General features: G+C 36.7%; 1 protein-coding gene across 6 annotated transcripts in view; it reads right to left on the bottom strand.

Moving 5' to 3' along the window:
* NSD1 (nuclear receptor binding SET domain protein 1) overlaps positions 1–21,751 on the bottom strand; it is a 141,896-nt gene that overhangs the window by 32,471 nt on the left and 87,674 nt on the right. For all 6 annotated transcript variants that reach the window (XM_036750749.1, XM_036750744.1, XM_036750747.1 and 3 more), the window contains 6 exons: positions 16,071–16,146; positions 13,166–13,278; positions 12,102–12,245; positions 10,686–10,809; positions 8,814–9,014; positions 7,567–7,746 (listed from right to left, as the gene is read on the bottom strand). In XM_036750749.1, coding sequence (XP_036606644.1) covers positions 7,567–7,746; positions 8,814–9,014; positions 10,686–10,809; positions 12,102–12,245; positions 13,166–13,278; positions 16,071–16,146 — 838 coding nt within the window. The remainder of the gene's footprint in view (positions 1–7,566; positions 7,747–8,813; positions 9,015–10,685; positions 10,810–12,101; positions 12,246–13,165; positions 13,279–16,070; positions 16,147–21,751) is intronic.

The raw sequence follows: 21,751 nt of genomic DNA, 5'->3' as shown, positions 1-21,751 counted from the left end.
AGGTTAGCCACTACCTAGCTATATAACTTTAGGCAAATAACTTCACTTTTTTTTGTGTGCGTTAAGTTTCCTCATCTGTAAAAGAAAGGGAATGGGCTAAACAGTCTTTAAAAAGTCTCTTCCTGCTCTATGAAGCTCTAACCTTTCAGTCTCTACCACACAAATTGGCAAGTGAATCTATACAGTTGGTACTATTTCCTGAGTGTGAGGTCTTTTATGTAATAAGGACTTGTGCCCTGTGCCCTATCTTCCATTTAGGTACCACTTTTTAAGTTTCTAGCACCGTACTTTAGAAATCACAGGCATTTAAGAAACTGTTAGATGGATTCAAACTAAGCACAGTGAAGTTCTTGAGGAATTTTGACAGCAAGGAAGACCAGAGTAATTTCTAAGCCAGGCTCTGAGAATTTTGTAGGATATTCATAGGCAGAAGTGGGTCAGTCACTTTAAGAGGAGGAAGATATGGGACAAGATGGGAGTCCAGTGTTCTCTACCCCATGCAGCCTCATATAAGCAGCACAAACAAAGACACAGAATTAGGATGTAATACTTGGTTAGAAGCAGAGGAACTCATAAAGAAAATATCGCTGAAGAAGTTAAGAAGGAAGAATTATTGGATACATGATGATTAAGTGAATGCAGAGGTGCTAGGGAAGAGACCAAGACAATCTTTACATTTTTGGCCTGGTTGTCAGGGTTAATGGAAAAATAAGAAAAAAAAGTAGAACAGCTCCTTTGTGGGTAAGGTGAGGCAAGAGAGGTAGAGCAAAAGATAGGGAGGCTTAATTAATGACCTCTGGCATATGATTTCTAAAGTCTGTTCCAGCTCTAGATGAAATAATTCTGTATACTCAACTTAGCATTTTATCATTTATAGCCATGTCATGTTACTGGTAAATCTTTTTACTAAGTCTTCCCTTTGGAGATTCAGAAATGTGCAAAGAAGAAAACATACAAAGGTGAAAAATGCTCCTACCTCTTTGCTCCTGAAGCCCTTAGAGTGAGGCTATGACTGAAGGCTCTCTTATTATTTTATTCTATTTTACTGCCATGTGTTACTTTTGATTATTTAAAAGAAAAAAAAAGATGAGGAAAACATGATGAATGAGGAATATGTAAAAGGCAGTCCTTTGAAGAAGGGTTAGATTCTTTATGCTTGCCTAACAGGAACAACTAGAAGCAACATGTTGAAATTATAGAGGCAGATTTAGACTCAATACAATAAAATCTACTGTTCGATAGGAGCTATCCAAAATGCAATGTCACCTGAGGTAGTTAATTTCCCCATTGCTCAAAAGCTTCAAGAAGATGGGAGGGTTAGGCATGGGACTAGATAACTTCTGAGATACCTTTCAACACTGAGATTCTATGAACCTTGTTAAGACATAAGGGCAAAAAACATGTCCTTATTTCTGTACCATAATACTTAGCACAGGGAAAGGCATGCAGTTACCTAATAGTATAAAATCACGTATATCCAGCACTGACGCTGTTGGGGGAATATGGTATTCTATGTGGCTAAATCTTGAATGAATGAAGTTTGCTCCATCTAAATAAATGTGATTTTCCAAAGTCATAGTTATTTGCATAGTCTGACTAAAAAGCAAAATTTCTCATCCCTAATCTAGAAATTCTTTTATCATGCATTCTCAGATATAAAGGTTATGGTGATTCAGTTTCAATGCTGTATTTGAGTAAGGTTGTGTTAGGCTTTTAAAATGATCCCCAAGAAAAGGCAGTTTGACAAAAAGTCTCAATAACCACAGCATTTAGACCTGTGAAAACTGACAATTCTCATTTAAGCCAATTATCTGTCCATGTCAGAAAGGGCAGGTGGTGAGCTGGTAACAAGATGGACCTAGGAAAATGAGAAGCACATTTTAGCTGAAAGCAAGGAAAACCTTTTTATTAGGGATGTAGAAAAACAGAGTAGGCTGCCTCAGAAAGAAGAGAGCTGTTCTTCACAGGTGGTTAAATGAATAACAAGTTGTTGGTAATGCTAAAGAAGGTATTCCTGATGAGGTACAAGCTGAACTATATCTTCTTCTTTCCAAATCTGAGATTCTCTAATTTTTAATAAATAATCTACCTGTACCTCAAAGGCCATATTGGAATAAAAACAAAAAGGATATAGTAGACAATTTAGTCCATTCCTTTCGTTTTATAGGTGAGGAAACTGAGGTCCTATGATTGACCATACATAATTACTTCTCGATAGAACTGAACTAGAATCAAAGTATTTTGAATTTCTTGTCCAGTGATTTTTTCTAATGTAACACATTAAATCATCAAGGTATCATCAAATTATAATAGTTGTAAAACTCTCACTAGTGTTAATCAGGAATCTCTCCACCGATGTACAGCTACTGTTAACAGTTGCTGGCCTTGTTAGTGTTGTGCAATTCCCCTCAGTTTAAGAAAAAAAACTTATTTACTATGTGCCAGGTGGTGTGAGGGCACTTCGGTATGAGAGAGACATAGGCCTACAGGATTTCAGAGGTAGAAGGGTCTTCTGAAAATACCCTGTCCACCCCACTTATTATACAACAGAACAAAACTGAAGCCTAGGGATTTTGTGCAACGGCAAACAGTTACCTGGGATTCAAATTCAGGCTTTTTAAATCCAAAGGTTTCTTCGTTCTACTACATCATAGTTTGGGAACACAGGATTATACTGTTCTTCTTAATCCTGACTTTAGTCATGTTCTAACAATAACCTCACATCAAGAATCATATTGTTCTCTAGAAAAAAAATGATTTTTTAATAATGCTATGCTTTTGGTTTGTCTTGGAATATTCAGGAGAAAAGTTAGGTCTACTGAAGAAATCACTGATTGAGACAGCACAGTATATTGTAAAGAGACTGAAATTTGGGGTTAGTGAACTTGGATTTGAATCTTGACTCTGACTTTAAAATGCACAAATGGAGCCAAGCCACTTAATAGCTCTAGGCCTCAGGCTTTGTCTTTCATAAAATGAAGAATAAAGGACAAAGGACTAGATAATCTCCAAAATCCCTCTGAGCTCTAATAATCTATGTCAGACCTGTAGGGACAGATGGTATCCTGGGATCAAATCTTTGCCCTGACACTTCCTTCGCCAGGTGAGAGTTTGAATGCTGAATAGCAATAGGTTAAAGGAACAGAGAATCTTTAGCCAGCGAAAGAGAAGACCTAGGGAAGCCATGATAGCTATCTTGCTATGGAAAGAACAATACATCTGGAATCTTGAGAACCTCAGTCTGAGAATTCTGATTCTGCACCTCACATCCTCCCTGGGCAGTGGTTGGATTGCCTAATACATAAAATGAGAGGGGAGGATGAAACGTCATTTAACAAGCTCTAGGATCTATGGTACTATATAGAATAGAATCACACTTATTCTACTTTGCCTCAGAGGTCAGGACTAGGATCAGTGGGTAATAATTTTAAAGGCAAATTTAGGCTTGATATCAGGAAAAACCTTCCTGACAATTCAAGCTATACCAGAACTCTTAATATGCTGATAGATTAATATTTAAAACGTAATGATTATTGTTGGTACCTGGGATACGCAAGGTTCAAATGATTGTGTAATTTTAAAGTTTAAAGAAAAGATTACAACGATCAACTTGATTGCTGAGAATATCTAAATCATGTTACCTAACTTCTGATAAGAGGTCACAGATTCAGGTACACATTCCATCATAGATTTTTTTTGGCATGTCCAATACAAGTATTTGTTTTGCTTCACAATACATATGATACCAAGTTTGGTTTTTCTTTCTTTGTTTTTCAATCAGGAGGGGAAGAGAAAAGAGTCTCTTGTTAATTAAAAAATCTAAAAAACAAAACCAGAAGAGCTTATTCTGAACTCTCTTATTTTACAGATGAAAAAAACCTTCTAAAAGAAGGTGATTTTAACTCCCGAGTTTTTGTGAAAGCAAAAAAGGAACTAAGGTTGGATTTTCAGTGCTGTACTCCTTACTAGAACACAGATGGAGATATTAATTTCACAAAGTCCCTAGTCACCATCTGTGTTTTGAAAGGAATAGTCACACGTGGGACTTATCTCTATGTACTGGCTCTTCCTTAAAAACAACCTCACAGCTCAGTTCTTCATAGTTACACGGCCCAGTCCTCTACCCCACCTCATCACCAAAGATGGTCATACCCCTTATCTTGCCATCATCCACAAATATACCACTTCTATGTTCAAGAATTCTGCAACTCCCTTATCTGACTATAATCTATTGGATTATTACCTCTCCCTCTGTGTTCCCTTATAAAACTTTATTTCCCTACTCTTCATTCAAACTGACCTCTAACCCCTGAACCCTCAATTCTCTCCCAGGCCATCTCCCCTGAACTCTCTCTCCTCCCTTCCCCATCTTGAATCCTTAGCGAATCAGTTCAATTCCACACTGTCCCCCTTGCTTGAAACCCTAGCCCCTTTACCATATCACCAATTTGTGTCCTGCCAAGCCTCAGCCTTGGTTCACTCACACCATCAGTTGCCTCCACTCCTACATGTGCAGTTAAACTAAGATGGAGAAAATTATATAACAGTTCTAACTGGGGCCACTACAAAATGATGTTGTACAGCCTCAACTGGGCCCTCTATGATATCTCTGTTATCAACTTATTACCCCACTCTCCACAATGGCTCTCCCCAAAACTTTGTCCCTCCTAGATCCTCCCTTCCACTGTCATAGCTGAGAACCTGGCTCACGTGATGAAGGCCTTACTCCCCACTACCTTCTACCTTCTAAAGTGATCCCATTCCATCCTGTCTCCTCCCAAAGATCATCTCCTCTGTCATTCTCACTCTTTGACTTATTTTCATTCCTTCTCTACTGGCTCCTTCCCTACTGCCAACATACATGTCCATCTCTCCTCCATCCTCAAAAAATCTTCACTTGATCCTTTCATCCCCACCATTATCCTGTATCTCTTCTGCCCTTTGTAGCTAAACTCCTCAAAAAGAACTGTAAAAATGGTGCCTCCATTTTATCCTTTCTTATTCTCTTTTTAACCCCTTACAGTCTGGCTTCCCATCTTATCATTCCATCAAAACTGCTCTCTCCAAAATTACCAACTATCTCTTAATTTCCAAATCCAATGGCCTTTTTTCAATCCTTATTCTCCTTGACCTCTTTGCAGTCTTTGATACTGCTAACCATTCTTTTCTCCTTGATATTTTCTTCTCTCTAGGTTTTTGGGACATCACTATCTTCTGACTGTCCTCCTACCTATCAAACCATTCCTTCTCTGTCTCCTTTGCTGGATCCTAATCAGAAAAGTTGTCCCACAAGGCTCTGTCCTAGGCTCTATGCCATTCTTTCTCTATACTACTTTACTTGGTGATCTCATCAATTCCCATGGATTTAATTACCCTCTCTATGTTGATGATTCTTAAATATACCTATCCTTCCCTAACCATTCTGCTTTACTTCCAATGTTTTATCTCCAACTGCCTTTTAGACATCTCAAACTGGATGTCCAGGAGACATCTTAAACAACATTCAACATGTCCAAAGCTGAACTCATCTTACCCTCAAAATCCTTCTCCTCCACCTTCCCTATTTAACGGTGAGGGTGACACCATCCCTCCCAGTCCCTCAGGCTTACAAACCAGATGTCATCCTCAAATCCTTACTATCTCTCCTCTTACCTCCCTTTAGCCATTCTGTTGAGAAGGTCTGTCAATTTCACCTTTGCAATATGTCCCTTTCTCTCCTCTGATATTACTACTACTCTAAGTGCAGGTCCTCATCATTTCATGCCTGGCTCAAGTCTCTCCCCACTCCAATCCATCCTCCATTCAACCACCAAAGTGATTTTCCTAAAGCCCAGGTCTGATCATGTCAACAAATAAACTACAGTGGCTCCTACTGCCTCCAAGATCAAATACAAATTCTTCTTTTTGGCATTCAAAGCCCTTCATTATCCTAGCCCCCTCCTACCTGTCTAAACTCTGGATGTCCCTGATGCCTGAAACTCTCTCCCTCTTCAGAACTGTCTCCTGGCCTTCACAGCTTTCAAGTCCAAGATATAATTCAAATCCCACCTTCTATGAAAAGAGCCTTCCCTGATTTGCCATTAATGCCAGTGTTTTTGTTCTGCTGACTATTTTCAATCTATCCTGCCTGTATCTTGTTTGTACATAGCTGTTTGTACCCTGTCTCTCCCTGTTAGACTGTGACCTCCTTGAGACTGGCAAGAACTATGTCTTTTGCCTTCCTTCATATCCCTAGCACTTAGCACAGTGGCTGGCACATATAAGTAGGTGGTTATTAATAACTGGTTGTTGATTAACTTCTATAATACTTTTCTTGCACCTTTGGAATTTTAAGTGATATACACAAACTAACGAATGCCGAAATTTAACCTTTCAAACCAGTAACACTTGTCTATACTGAGCAAAAAATGCAACTAAATACAATCTCCATTTCTCATCTATTGATATATGCACAGCTCTGTTTAAACACTGCATGTTTTCAGTACTGGTATTAAAATCTGCTTTCCATAAACAGATAAAAGACACATTCTGAGCCAAATCCCTGAATGGAACACTTTAACTTTCCTAAACTCTTTGAACACCTGAGGTTCTTGAAAATGGGGGCATATAAACCAGCAGCTTCAACACAGCCATAAAGATTCATTGTAAGTAGCTTCCCTTTTTCTTGAGCACTAAGATCTCATTTTGCATATTTCTTAAACAGATATTTCCTCAATTCATTACCTCCTGTAATTACGTGACTTCTTTTTGTATACTATGAATATAGAACTTCTATTGTGACATTTTAAAAGACAATAACATGGTCTGTTTTCACTGGATTCCTTTTTTCCTTATCCATTAATATACCTCTTATTTAGAGGTCAAAAAAGGGAAAAGCCAGAGAAGAATCCTTCTATGACACTAACAGGATTCAAAGGCATTCTGCCTGGATGGTATTAACCTGGGGAAAAGGATTTTACAAAAGAAAAACTCTGAAGGAAAGAAAAAGAGAACAGGAAGAAGCAGTGAAGGAAAGTCTGCCCTCAATAATTCTAAAAATGTTTCTGAAAATATTTTTTCAAGTGAATGCTGAATAAACTCTGGGACCCAAATAGCCAATCTTACCACAAACTACAGAAGTGCATTTTGTTCTCCTTCCTATGTCACTGAATTGTGAAACTCACTGTGAAGCACCAAACGTTTTTACACAGTGCCAGCAACAGCAGGGACAGACCTGAGGGCTTCTCTGCAGCCAGTGCATTAGCTTCATTATAGCTATTCAGCAGCTACTGTAGTGTAGGTTACAAGAACAGATGAAGAGGGAGGTTTCTGGGGGCTTTTCTGAACTCATATGATGCCGGAAAATAACCTAGCCAAATGTACTCTGCTCTTAAGGGTTTCTATGGACCCAGCTAACTAAACTGAGATTGAAAACCCATGTCCTACGTTAGCATGCTTCCCCTTCCCACTTACTCTCATTTTCTTCCCTTGAAAACTCAAAAATTCATTAGGATTTTGTGACTGGCAACTATCAGCCATACTTACATGTGGAATAAAAATATAATTTACAACATTATCAGGCCTTACCTTCTGAGCATACAAAACACCAGCTAACATTAACATGTTCATGATTCCTGCAACCCCTCCGAGGGGCAAAATGATTAGGACAGATGATGCTATTTGATGCAAGGACCTTTGACCCTGCAGCCAGACAGAAGTCATTGGCATGGTAAGCCACAGGACACCGGACACAGCGCATTAGGCGACCTAGCAGTACAAGAACACAAGAGTAAAATGCATAATGACACTTGAATCAAGTACACAGATGAACAGGCTTCTTTCCTAAAAGGTCAATCTGGTAACCTGAAAGAATTATAACATCAAGAAACCACCATGAAAAGGTTCTGCAACATTTCTAAACAGTTTCAGAAAATCATCCTTACTTTTTTCCTGTGGAAAATTCCACGGGGTTACTTAATATTAAACTCCTTAAATATGACTTGTCTTTGCTCAGCAGAGAAAGTAACTGTAAATATACTTGGACCAGTGACGTAACAGTCTAAACTAAGAGAGAACCTCTGTCACTAGAATAATCTTTGTGTATTTTACACAAAGGGCATGTGGTTTGCCGAATGCCTCATATCTGCTTCACTCAAGTTTGATGTGACTCGTAACATGATATATACCAAGCCCAGTCTATAATGTCATCATATCATACTTAAGAAAACGACCCAGGCAACAAGATGAGAGAACTAAGTAACAGCAATAAGATAAAAATTATTCACAATGTTTTTTCAGCAACTTCATGGTGCTCTGGGCTGACAGCAGACTCATATAACATATTAAGGAACAACTAACACAAGGCAGGAGTGCAGAATCATTTTGTTTAGGCCACAATTTAGCCCTCATTACTACCCCACTCTCCCACATCAGGTATGTGGATAGTCATTTGAATGACAGAAAAAATATAAAATGTCACACATCAGTTTACAGATTTATTAAAAATCTTTTAAAAAACAGGCACATTTTTATGGGACGTAATGATCTTATGTTAACAAAGCAACAGATTTGAGTTCATCTACCATTCAATTCTTTGCTTAAATTATAAAACTTTCGTCTTCCCTCTTCAAAAAACAAAAAAAGCAAATCTGCAATGGCTTTACTTATAAAACTATCTCATGTGTGAACAATTGAAATACCTAAATGTGGATGTGACAATCAAAGAGACTGATTCTAGATTAAGGGATGCATTTATGTCCAGTCAAAGAAAAGGACAATCAGAATTTCCTTTCATCTGTGTCTCAGCAAATAAAAGTGACACAGGGTCAATGTACCTTTAGATGCAGAAAGACTGGCTGGATTAGCAGCATGACAGGTTATACACATGTGAAGAGAGCACCGAAAACCCTTGTTCTGTAGGACAGTTGGTGGATATTTCTGTATACAGGCTTCATGGTAAAACTTTCCACAAAGAGGCAGTAAACACCTTTTAACATCTTCTCCACTGGTTTTACACACAAAGCAGGTGTGAATTCCTAGGAAACAACAGTTAAAGAGAAAAGCTAGGTGGGCAGCAAAGCAGAGCAAATAAGAACTGGCAAGCAAAAGTCAGTAATGAGAATATAGAAGGTATCTATATCACAATTATTTATAGCTTTATAATAGCAAAATAATTAGAAAAAATAAATGTGTTCAATAATTGGAAAATACCTAAATAGATTCTAGTACACCAGTAACAGAATACCTTAGACCATATGAAATGGCATACAGGAGCACACATTCACATAGTGCATGAAGTTTCAAAAAGTGTTTTTCCTCATAGCAAGGCTGTGAAGTAGGTAAGAAAAGTATATGAAGAACATATAAAATGTGGAACACACCCAAATCACAACGGTACATACGTGTGGCACAGTTAAGAGGGCAGAACAATTTATGATAGAACAAAAGATATTTAATAGTAAAACAGAAACAAAAATCTACCTCACACCCTCATGCCATAAGGAAGATTAAAAGAGGACGAGGAAACACAAATTTGTTATTTCTTTGCTATGGTGAATGTATGAATTTATAACTTTATGTTTATAAAAAAATAACAGTTGACTTTACTTAGTATGTTTTGATCCTTATAACAACTTTGAGATAGATATTATATGTGTTATTATCCCCTATTTTATAGATGAGGAAAATGAGACTCAGAAATGACAGTCACAAAGCTAACAGATGTTGGGGGAAGTGGAGGATTTGAACCTAGATCTTTACAGGCTTTGGAAAAAAAGTTCTATCCAGTGTACTACACTGGCTTTCATTTAGAAGCTGTGGTTTTATATTTGATTTTTAAATGTTTGTATCTGCTGATGGTTATTAAGCTTAGAATGAAAACCAAGTGAAAGTAAATAGACAAAATAGCCATCGTAACATGGAGACCTTGGAATTTGTCTTTGGTAAGTAACTTGAAATGTGTTAGGCCTTTAGTTATTTATATTATGGGAATCTCACTTTTAATTTTATAGAATTATGAAAAATAAAATCTTTCTAATTTGAACTGTTCATACCCTTGTCATTTTAAAAAGAGTGAACAAAATAAAATACCATGCCTTTTCTAAACTTGGTATTTTCCTCTGGGACTGTACCAGCTGTCACACATATTGTGACAGTGTTAAGCAGCTCAAAAACTACTTGTGAAATGTGGATGATATTGCAATATCCATCCTTAGAGAGCTTCAACTGTAAGACAAATTGCTATCTAGCTTTATGGCCAATAATCTGGACCTCTATTACTTTGAAATTCCAATGATATTGTATTAATCTGGATACAGACTGACTTCCACACTGACCCTGCTAAATAAGCCCTCTTTGAATCAATGAATCAGTCATATATTGAAAAAAACTAGAGAATACAGACCCATTTTAGGTATTCTCGAAGGCCAATTTTGAAAGAAAAGTATGTTTATACTTACAATAGTGTAGTGGTCTACATTTGTCTAATAAAAGTCAGGAGGTAGCATAAGATTTCTCAATTGTCCCTCGTATTTCTGACAGTCTACTTTTCCATGATTTTAGTGTGGCTATCAACATTTCCTATGAAGCCCCAAATCACATGATATTATATTAAAATATCTGGAATAGTCCACTGAAAAGAAACCCCAGAGAACTGGACTTCGAAAATCCACAATAACAGAGGCAAGCATTTTCTGTGTACAATATACCTGTTCGACATTCCTTGCAGATAAATTTGCCTTTTGGCATCTCTGTCAGGCCAATACACTCCAGGTGGAAGGCGCCACAACACTGCGCCTCACACAGCAACAACTCTCCCACTTTCTCACAGTTCTGTTTAGGGGGGAAACATAATCATCTATAGAAAAACTTAGACAAACTGAACAGTATTTATAGTTATAACCTGACAAATGATCATCAGTGAGAGATACTGTTACTTCTGGGCTTTACTATCAGTAATATATATTTCAATTCCTCCCAAAACTTAGTCAATTGTTTCATCAGTTGTTGTGGTCCAAAAATTTATCACCAGCTGGCTACCCTGCCAGTCATGTTTCTCTTTACTTACATAGGTCTCAGATAAAAGACACACAGTCTGTAATTAGGTTTGTAGATAAATTCTGATAAGGAATGTGAATATGATAAATTCTGATAAGGAATGTGATAAAATATCCTCTCAGGGAGGAGAACCTGAGAGGTTGTACTCTACTAAGTTTGCCTAAAAGAGTTCCCATGCCACCATAAGACATCAGAACAAGCTGAGTAAAGATTAGTGAGAAACAGTTTAAGGAGCCATGATTTTATCAGAATAATATTCCTCTTATGCTGATGAGACTGCAATCACTTCCAAGTCTTAAGAGAGAGTTTCTTGAGTTGGTGTGACCAAAAAATTTACTACCTTGTAGCCAAGCATGTACAGAAAAACTCTGATTTTTAGCTGTGTTAAACAATAGTTGAACTATGGGTTAATACTTGAAACCCTGTTCAACTTAGTAGGCCATGTAAGATAGCCTTAAAGAATCTTACACAGCCTGCATGTCACGAAGCATTAGAAGCAGGTTAATGAAAGTTGTTCCAAGACTTCAACAATCTGATATTTTGTCTGTGTAATTGTATCCTTTACTGATGCATATTATAGATTCTCCACATCTTAGAAAATGCTTTCATAATATGTTGTGTCCAAAAACTTTGTCTGGTGGTCAATTCTCCAGGGATGTCTTACCAAACCTGACTAGTCTAGATCTCATAAAAACATATAACTAAAGGACACTCCTAATAAAATCTTTTGAATATGGACCACTAACAACATTAGTTCATCTGGTAATTTTTACTGCATCTTTTTGTACCTTAGAGTTAGAATATTTAAAGAAGTGATCAAGATTACAAAAAGAAGAGACAAAAGTATGCATTTAACTTCCAGTACAGACACTGGACTGCCAAAGTAATGCTCATAAAGCAGGTCCTGCCAGCAAGGAGTTTGCAAATAATGTCTGAGGCCCAATTTGAACTCAGGTCCTCCTGACTCCAGGGCTGGTGTGCTACTTACTGCACCACCTAGTGGCCCCAAGGGAGTCTTAAGGGCATATTCTCAGTAAGATCACATTTAGTACACTAAAGACTTCTACCTGGCAAACATTTTCCTTGAGAGCTGCTCCTCCACCACGTTCAGCCTGCATCTTTTTAGATACAGGCATTCCATGATCATGTTCCACACTCTCTTCTATGGCATCTTTGGGGCTTGCAGTGGTCCCAGGAGTAATTGGTTCTCCCTTGAAAGAAAAAAAAAAAAGCCCAGCACACTTGGATCATTGGTATCTCTTCCATCTGACCACCCCCTCCCCACTGGGCTGCTATTTGTCTAACCATAAGCACTTACAGATGTTCAGCCAATCACGCGGGCGGACTGCATGCAATGTTAGTTCTAACCCTGCTGTGATTGGGCAGGTAGTGAGCGCCTCATGCCCTGGCACTAACTGCTCTGAGGCTGTTCCACTGGAACTTTTTGAGCTGTTCCATTTTAAGGTTTCACTAAGGGAGAGAAAACATTCTTAAGTTCATTTGATTATTTATTTCTCCTTCCAAGTTGCTTTTTCTAAAAAAATGCACCATTTGGGCATTTCGTTCTTTTTGTCCTGGAAAGAAACGGTCCTTCTGTGAAAGTTGGTTGGTATGGACCTGAACAGTCCCAGGACTCTCTGAAAACCAAAAAGTCCTAAAAGCATCAAAATTACTTTGATGCAATGTAAATGAAAGGACTTTGATTTTAAACTCAGGTGTAGTTTTTCTCCCAAACTAATACTATTCTTTGAGGGTTTAAAAATACTGTTAGAAAAATAGCATGTGATGGTTTTAAGGAGGCTGAACTGTTTTCAATAAGGAGATTACAAGTGGAGTAAGTATGAATCCACTCAAGAATATATGTATATCTAAAATGAAATTTTATTAAAACTTTTTTGCTGAATATTGATAATTTTGCTGCATAATTAATCCTAACACCTAAAGCACATAATGATGAAATGATTATGCCCACATGTGCCATCCTGTGACATTATTCATGCAAATGTATTCTATATTTTACATGGCTGCTTCTTTCGATTAATACTGCTAAAGGAAACTAGAGAAAAGAGAAGTGATTGGTAACGGGGCGGAGTTCCATTTGGAAGAGACATAGCCTAGAACCCAGGTGTACCTCAGAGTTTTGAGCTTCCCGTGAAGAGTCTTCATTTCTCACTTTCTTGCAATGTGCAGGAACATGTCTCTGTCTCTTTCGCTTCCTTTGTTTTTCAAAGACCTTGTTTGTACCTGTAACAAGGAAAAGAAACAGAAGAAACTGTTACCTCCTTTCTCAGGTAAGAAGTCACACTGCATTGTACTAATGGACAAATAAAATCAAATATACTGCTCTTTGACATTTTCCTTGAACACAGTTAATAAGGATCACAACTGAAATGTGTTAACACGTTTATTTCATGCCTTCTTTAGGTGACTAATGAGGAACATGGAATATTAGTTAAATACTAAATTGTTTAAATGCTGCCATTCATTAAGAAAATTAAATATCCTATCCTTTAGCTAGTAAAACTCAAAGTGCCATCATCAGATCTCTGAGATCATAAAAAAGGAGAGAATACCCTCCAGAGAGGCTCATTCCTAATCTCTCAGGTAATTAAAGAGGGAAAAGTTAAAATGTAATTCAAAATAAAATACAATTCAAAATTCAGGGATGAGTAAAGAAAAGTTTTCAAACAGAGGATATATAACCATTTGTTTTGAATGTTATGGAAGAAATTCCTATTCAGACTGATCTGAAAACAGATGATTTCAATTTTGTGTTTCTATGATTCTTTAGACTCTTTTTAAGGGCACTAAACAAAACTAAAAAGGTCTAACAGAAATAAAAAAGAAGATTTTGGTTAAAAACAGAAAACCTATATTTAGCTATGTTTCTTTTTGTAGCTTCTTTTAGAATGTACAAGGCTTGAAATTTTATATAAAATATTTTCAAAATGCTTAGAGAAAAGGACCCTTGTCTTGAAAAATTATGGTTTCAACTTTACACGTTGACAGGTAAGCCGTGAAAACGTTAACACCACTGCAATATCACTGGGTAGTCCCAGATTTCAAGGAGTTACGAAAACAAAGTATCTCAAAATATGCTTATGAAGATGAAGAGAGCACAAGCTAGATAAAGGTACCACTGGTTGGAAGCAGATCTAAAGACTGATGATTAATCAATGCGCATTAATGTGGAAGAAGTTCCCTGAAACAGAGCAGCAGGACTCTTATCGTTGGATATGTTATAATCAACATTTTTTCAATGACTTGAATGAAGATATACAGATGGCATACCAATGAAAATTGAAAACGATAAGCATACTGATTTAGTATAATCAAGGTATAAAAGAATTTTGCAAAGTAAGAACAATGGCCTAACTCTTAACAAGGTAAGACTTAATGGCCACTTTGATTTTTTTAAAAAAATTATCATATAAGTATAGAATGGATAAGACATTTAAGACAGTTCATTTGAAAATTTTTTTTTTAATTTAGTGGAATCTAAAGCTCAATAAGAGTTAAGAGTGTGAAATAGGAGCAATGAAGAAGTTAACACGATCTCGTGTTGCATTAACAGAAGTAGTGTATAAACAAAGGTTGGAATCCCTTGGTAAATGTTTCTAAACAGATCACAGCTGCAGTAAGGTTCAGTTCTGGGCATCATATTTTACAAAGGATCCTGACAAGGTGGAGCATATGAAGAGAAGGGGGTGTGGTGTAGTGAGTCAAAACCTTGTTACATGAAGAGGAGATGAAGTAGCTGACATGAAGAAAAGAGAAATTAGAATTATTCTGCTTGACCCTAGAAAGAATGACAGGTAGAAACTGCAGGAAGATAGTAGATTTTCTCCCCATGTGGGGAAAAACTTCTTACAAAGAGCTGTTCCAAAAAGGAGAAATGGACAATCCACCGAGAGCATTCCAACAGAGGCTGGACAAAGGGTGGTAATGCCATATTGGACAACACAGTATACTAGCTGACTTCTAAAGTCCTTCCCATTTCTAACAGTGAATAGTTCTAGGCTATATAATTCTATAGCAACAGAAGCCACACCACAAAAAAAGTAAATATTAGCTAAGTCAGTTAAAGAAACAACCATGTCTGACCACACATCACCATAGTCAGCTTTTCCTCTTTTGGGGGGGTTTAAACCTATGATTTCATGTGTGGGGGCTAAATGTAGAAACTGTCCCTGCCAATTCAGATCAGCAACAGCACTGTAACTTAAAAATTCCAGACACTGGACAGAACACTGAAAGATTAAGTGACTTGCTGTGATTGCACAAACTTGTGGCAGATACATATACTTAGCACATAAGATGTACTTCATAAATGTTTTCTATATCCATATGGCAGAAGTTCACCTCTGTTCTTCCTGACTCCAAGGCTCCTTCTCAGTATTTTTAATCAGCCAAAAAACGAAACTGTCAACATTCTACTCTCTACACAATTTGGTTTCAAGAACTTTTGCCAGCAACCAAAGCTATTCAACTCTGCACATGCAATATCTATACGCTAGTCTCTTCTGAAAAAGAATGGATAGCCAACTATGTGACTAAGGATGGGGTTAAGGGGGGTTGGCAGGAGAGAAGGTACGTTCAGAGATGACCAGGAAGGAGACCTGAGTCTATCTTCACTTCATCTCTCTTCAGGAAAGGCTTTATAACTGTTTACTGATGAGACTGAAAAGAAGGAGCTGATATACTAACTAGGTTCACATGCAACAGGACCATACGTACTCCTTCATGGATATGTACCTCAAACTATACCAAATATCATACTTTGGGTATTTTAACCAAAATTCTCAATCCCTATTTATTAAAAAGCACTATTTGAAGGATATCATGAAAGAATCATGTAAAAAGGCAGGATTATGGAAAGCTCATTTCATGGTTAGCTGTTTCTTTCTATGTAAACTTGAGTAATTCTAGACATTCTAACATATCCCCACAAGGAAGACTACTGTAAAGAAAAAAAGGTACCACATGAAACATCAATATCTCAAGTACTTCTCCCCTTCTGTGTCTAGAGCACTTACCTTCACCAAACTCCAAAGATGTGAGCGTTGTACATGATCCAGAAATATCATTCTCCAAGTGACCAGTATTATAACACTGTGTAGGAGCAAGATAAACATCATTCTGAGTTTTACAATGCGGGAGAATTTGTTATAAACAGAGGAATTTACTTTACTAATGAAAGGCTGAACTAGCAGTTGATGAGTGGATAGAGATAATGGTAGCATTACCAGGTTTAAAATAACTGACTTCTGAGGTAATTATTATATAAGTGATCATGGGCAATACATTGAATTTCTCTGGGCCTCAGTTTCCTCATAAATAAAATGAAGGAGCTGAACTAATTTAATCTGTATGGTCCAACAATAAACTCTGGGCCCTAATAAAGAAGAGAAATAACTGAGTGGAAGCAGGCTAAGTCCCAATTCAGTAAATTAAATTATGTAGTAAAAAACTCAAAGCAGGACCATGCCTTACAAATCTATCAAAAAGGAATTAACTATTAATAAGAGGCATGTAAAATTCTAAAAATTTTATGTCTCTTAGCACTTGCGTAAGTGTCTGTGCACAGTATAAGCTGATAGTTCTGTAACTGTAAGGTGGAACATTCATTTGGGCTTATAGTTCATTGGGAGAAGTGGCCTGTTATAGTTCCAGGTAAAATAAGGTATTTAAAATACTTTATAAATCCCGAAGTGAGATATTAAAGTAAGTTACTGTTATTATTGTTATGTCTGCTATTTTCAAATGAATGCCTATATACAAATAAGCAAGACGCTGAGATCAACAGGCTTTCTCCTTCACAACCATCATATACTAGCTTGTTACTTGAAAGCCAGCACAACAGACAGTGGTAGCATTATGCCACAATGAAATAATGAAATAAGGTCCTTGGGTTTCCAATTTCAGATATTGATCCACACACACCCACACAAATCTACCAACTCAAGAGAAAATATTTCCTATAATAAAAGAATCCAGATGCATGTGCATATGTACTTCCTCTGCTAGCACAGATTCATAAGTGATTTTAATGTTCTTAGACCATCAGACTGCCAAAAATGCTTGATGTTCCTCATCTGGACATTCCATATTCCATGGATATGAATTAAACACTCAGGCTGTCCATCTACTATCTCTAACTCTTGCTGGGTGATATGATATCCTTTTCTGATGATCCGTATCAGGAGTAATGTGTTTTTTTTACAATTTCATCTTATTGATCATATTGTTCCAGCTTATTTGCATGACATATATTACATCAAGAACCCTTTGGGTAACCCACAATTTTGAGTCTTCTGAGACAGTGGTGAAATAAGGCCATGAATCAAAGTACATCAAAAGAGCAGTAATATTAAAAAAATATTAAAATGCTTATTAAATGTACTGCATAATTTCCTGAATGTAATAAAACTTTCTCTTCCTTCCTATTCAATTCTGTACCCAGCATTCCAAATTCTAGTCCATGATATACCTACTATGAGACAATAGGAAGCACATTCAATTACACAGCATCATCTGGGCAATCTGCTTGAGTTTCTTTATATGGCTTTTGTTGTTTCTTTGTTTTTAGGATTAATTGGGCTATTTCCTAATGCTGAGGCACCTTTGCATTCCCATAACGAACCCAAACTCAGTCAAAATGAATTATTTTCTGAGCAAATTGCTATTGCACTGCAAGAATTTTTCATCAATATTCTTCTGTCAAATTGGCTTTAGGATCTTGTTTTCTTGCTAGTTTGGGCATCAAACCACATTTCTGATATAGAGTGTTTCTGTCGAATTCTTTCATTATTTAGGAATGAAAGGGTTAGTTACCAGATCCCAAACTAAATTATGAAGAAGATATCATTGAAACTATTGGGTACTGATTTTTTTTTAAAAGAAAGGTAAATCAGTGTGACAGATTAGATAAGAAGCAAAAACCAAAAATAATGGCCAAGAACATAAATTATTGGAGGAGTACCTATCTGACAAGAGTAGCTAGAAAACTGCAGTTTAACAATTACAAAGTAAACCAATATTTTATATAACATACCACAAGTGCCAAATGAATATTCCTTAAGAATATAAAGCTCATACCACAAAACAAACAAAGGAGAAAAAGATTTCTTTCATAATTATGGGGGTGGGGTTTGGCAGGAGAGATTTTTATCCAAACTGGGGGTAAAAGTGATCACAAATTCCAATACAGACAACTCAGGATCAGAGATTTAGAGATGAAAGTGTCCAAGGTTAACTACTCGACCCCTTAAAGTAGGGTTGTGTTCCACATCATTGATAGGAAAATTACAAATGGGAAAAAATTAATAATAAAAGGGAAGTCAATGTTAGAAGAGCTATGGGATGACAGGAACATTCATATCTTATGAGAGAAAGTTAAGAAGCTTCTCCAAGAAAAAAAAAATCAATGAAGAGAAATTTAATAGTAGCCAAACAACACACACACACCCCCTTTGCATTAACTATCAGTAATATATAAAACCATTCTTTTAGAGATAGTTGAAAGCTGAGAAAAGACTTAAAAAACTGCAAAATATAGATGACCATGTGAAAATAGATGCAGTATAGTGCCAAGAAGTGATAATGAAATCAAAATAAATAACATCAAGAAAAGGTTGTTTTTATCTTTTAAAGCTAATTGATGGGGATATACGATGTCAGATAATACCAATTATAACAATGCTACTAAAGTTAATTTACAGTTTTAATCTGATAGCAAACTATCAATGGGATGTACTTTTACATAACTTTAACAAAATAACAAAATTCATTTGGAAAAATAAAAGATGCAGAATATCAAGGGAATTCATGAAATGATGAAGGAAGAATAACACTTCTAGACCTCAAACTATACTATAAAGCAGCAATCATTAAGAGCACCTGTATCTTGGTTAAAAAAATGGAAGTAGATCAATGGAGCAGGCTAGGCAAGGGAGAAACAGAAACAATAAACTTAATGACCTAAAAACATAAATTACTTTGGAAAGAATTCTTCACTTAATAGAAATTAGGAAAACTAGAAAGAAGTATGACAAAAATTAGGCTTATACCACATTACCTTATACCATATACCACAATGTATCCTAAACAGACAAATGATATTAGAAAGACCATACTACACACACACACAAAAAGAAAAATAGATCATGTCCAATTCAGAGATATAGATAGGAGATATTTTCTTAAAATTAAGGGGTAGAGACAACTACATAAAATAGATAACTTTGCAAGAAATTGAAAAGCTTCTGCACAAAGTTGATGTGCCTAGGATAAGAAAGAAAGAAGCTGGATTGGAGAAAAACACCTTTGTATCAAATTTCTCTAAGAGTTTGATAAGATGTACAAATAATTAATAAATATGTAAGACTAATAGCTATTCCCCCCAAAATAAGTGGTCAAATGATACGATCAAAGAGTTATCAAAAGCACTGTAAAGTATTTACAACCTCATGAAAGAATGCTTCAAATCACCAGAGCAGAATGTTGCATACATAGTCACATGGGATCATTTCACTGGTTGCTTTTGCTTAACGGTTTTTCTTTGCAAAAGGTGGGGTTCAATCCTTTGAGTTGGACCCAAGACAATCCCAGAAAGTGTTCAAGAAATCAAAATAACGAAATCAAAATAAATAACATCAAGAAAAGGTTTTTTGTTTTTGTCTTTTAAAGCTAATTGATGGGGATATACGATGTCAGATAATACCAATTATAAACCATAAATACCAGTGTTTTGTAACAGTCAAATTTAAGAAAAAAGTATTGCTTATATTTAAACTAATACTGAATCCAGATAAGTACTTATGATACTAAATTTAGAAAACCAGAAAATAAATGTTCAGCTTTCTCTTCTCATCAGTTAATGAAAATGATAAGTTATATTAAATAACTAAGAATACTAAGAGAGCTATGGAGCTTAGATCAGAAGAGCACTTCTTGGGGTAGGTAAGGCAAGGGCCCAATTGCTGATGGTGGCAATATAAAATCCTATGAGCTAGGTAATATAAATATTATCAGTCTCATTTTTATAGTTAAGTAAATGGAGTCTTAAGTGACTTGTACACCTTCACCTGCCAGTTCCAGGTCCTCCCTTTATTCTTTCTAATTTGCTAGGTCACCTGATTTCCATAACCTAGTCATCACTGGACAGTTTGACAGGTTTTGAAAAACTCCATAAAAGGCCACAATATTCAGAGAAAGTTGGTTGTTTCGTAACTAACTAATTTGTCTCATAATTGCTTATTAGTATAACTATTAACAAGGAGAGTTAGAAGGCAACCCTGGCCAGACTACAGGACTACATGCAAAAACATTTAAAAGCATCTTCCTCGTGCTCTACCAAATATCTCTGTGTTAGCTTGGATTCAGTCCTCCAAACTAAACCTCTGTTCTATTTCCTGTTCCTGTACAAAGTCTGATACCCAGTCCTGTGTCCTTAGACAGTGGCATGCTTGTGTAGCATGAAACCTACTTCTTGAAGTTTGGGTCATTCTTCAAATCCATGGGCTACTGAAAGAAAAAGAGAGCTGGGAAACGATGCTGGTAGGTATTTCCAGAAAGAAGGCAAACTATGAGCAACAATGTGAAGACTCAAAGTCTAGACAAGAAAGGCCCAAGAATAGTTCAGTTTTCTGGAGTGTAGAAAATGTAAAAGGGGAATACAAGGTAAGGCAATAAAGGTCATTCATTATTAAAGGTAACCAAAGGAGTCCCTTCCTCTCATTCAGCCCTTTTATCCAATAAAGACCTGTGCCATTTATGAAGCAGTTACCCTGACCACAAGACCCACATTTCCATCATTACTGTAAAATTCTCCTAATTAAACTATCACTTCATCTCCAACCCAAACTATCTACTATTGTTTTGCACAAGTCATATTTAATGTCTATGCATCTTTTCTCCTTTCCATTCCTACTGCCAATAGCTAGATCTGGCAGGGGAAGGCTATTTGAGAAGATGGGAACAACAAAAGATAATGAGGGAAAACTGTTTCATGTACACTCAGGAAATACAAGATATGAACTTGAAAGTAACAGAGGATATGTTCTGAGAAGCCATGGGAAAGAAATACCTGCCAAGACGGCTTCCTGAAAAAGAAGCAAAACTATAAGGTATGTGAAACTCATTAATGACTAAGAATTACAGTGATAAACTAAAGTAAGTGTATCTACCCAAAAATTTGTCAAAAGGACAGCCAGAAATTTATGGGCAACAGGAAAGAGCGCTGCTCTAGCAAAGCAAGCCCAGAACAACAAGAGATAGGATACAACATGAAAGTCTATATATTTAGAGGCAGGTTGAGAGTCAGGGTCTCCCCTGACAAAGCCCCAGTATGAACTTAGGAATCCTGTGAAGTTGTGGGCAGGAACATAACAAAATTTGTGTTACTTACCAAAATGGCACCATAGCTCCCACCCCAGGAACAAAGGCTCTAACTCTAAGGTATCTAACCTTCTGACCAAGACACCAGAGAGGGCTCTGAGGATGCAGAGCTCTGGACCTCAAAAATACAGGAGATCTGATCCCAGGAGGTGAAGGTCTGATCCTGAGAAAGTGGAAGTTAATGCAAAACCCTCTAGGACCCAATGTAAAACTAAGCTAGGCACGCCAAACCAAAAGGGAAGTAGGGAGCAGAGTCTAATCCTGACTCTGTCCTTCACATCCCCTTTTTCTGCTTCCTAAATTGGGAATTTAGTTCCTA

This window comes from Trichosurus vulpecula, chromosome 3 (assembly GCF_011100635.1).
Source record: "Trichosurus vulpecula isolate mTriVul1 chromosome 3, mTriVul1.pri, whole genome shotgun sequence".
NCBI lineage: Eukaryota > Metazoa > Chordata > Mammalia > Diprotodontia > Phalangeridae > Trichosurus > Trichosurus vulpecula.
The sequence above is the reverse complement of the archived record's forward strand: the minus strand, read 5'-3'. Positions and strand labels throughout refer to the sequence as shown.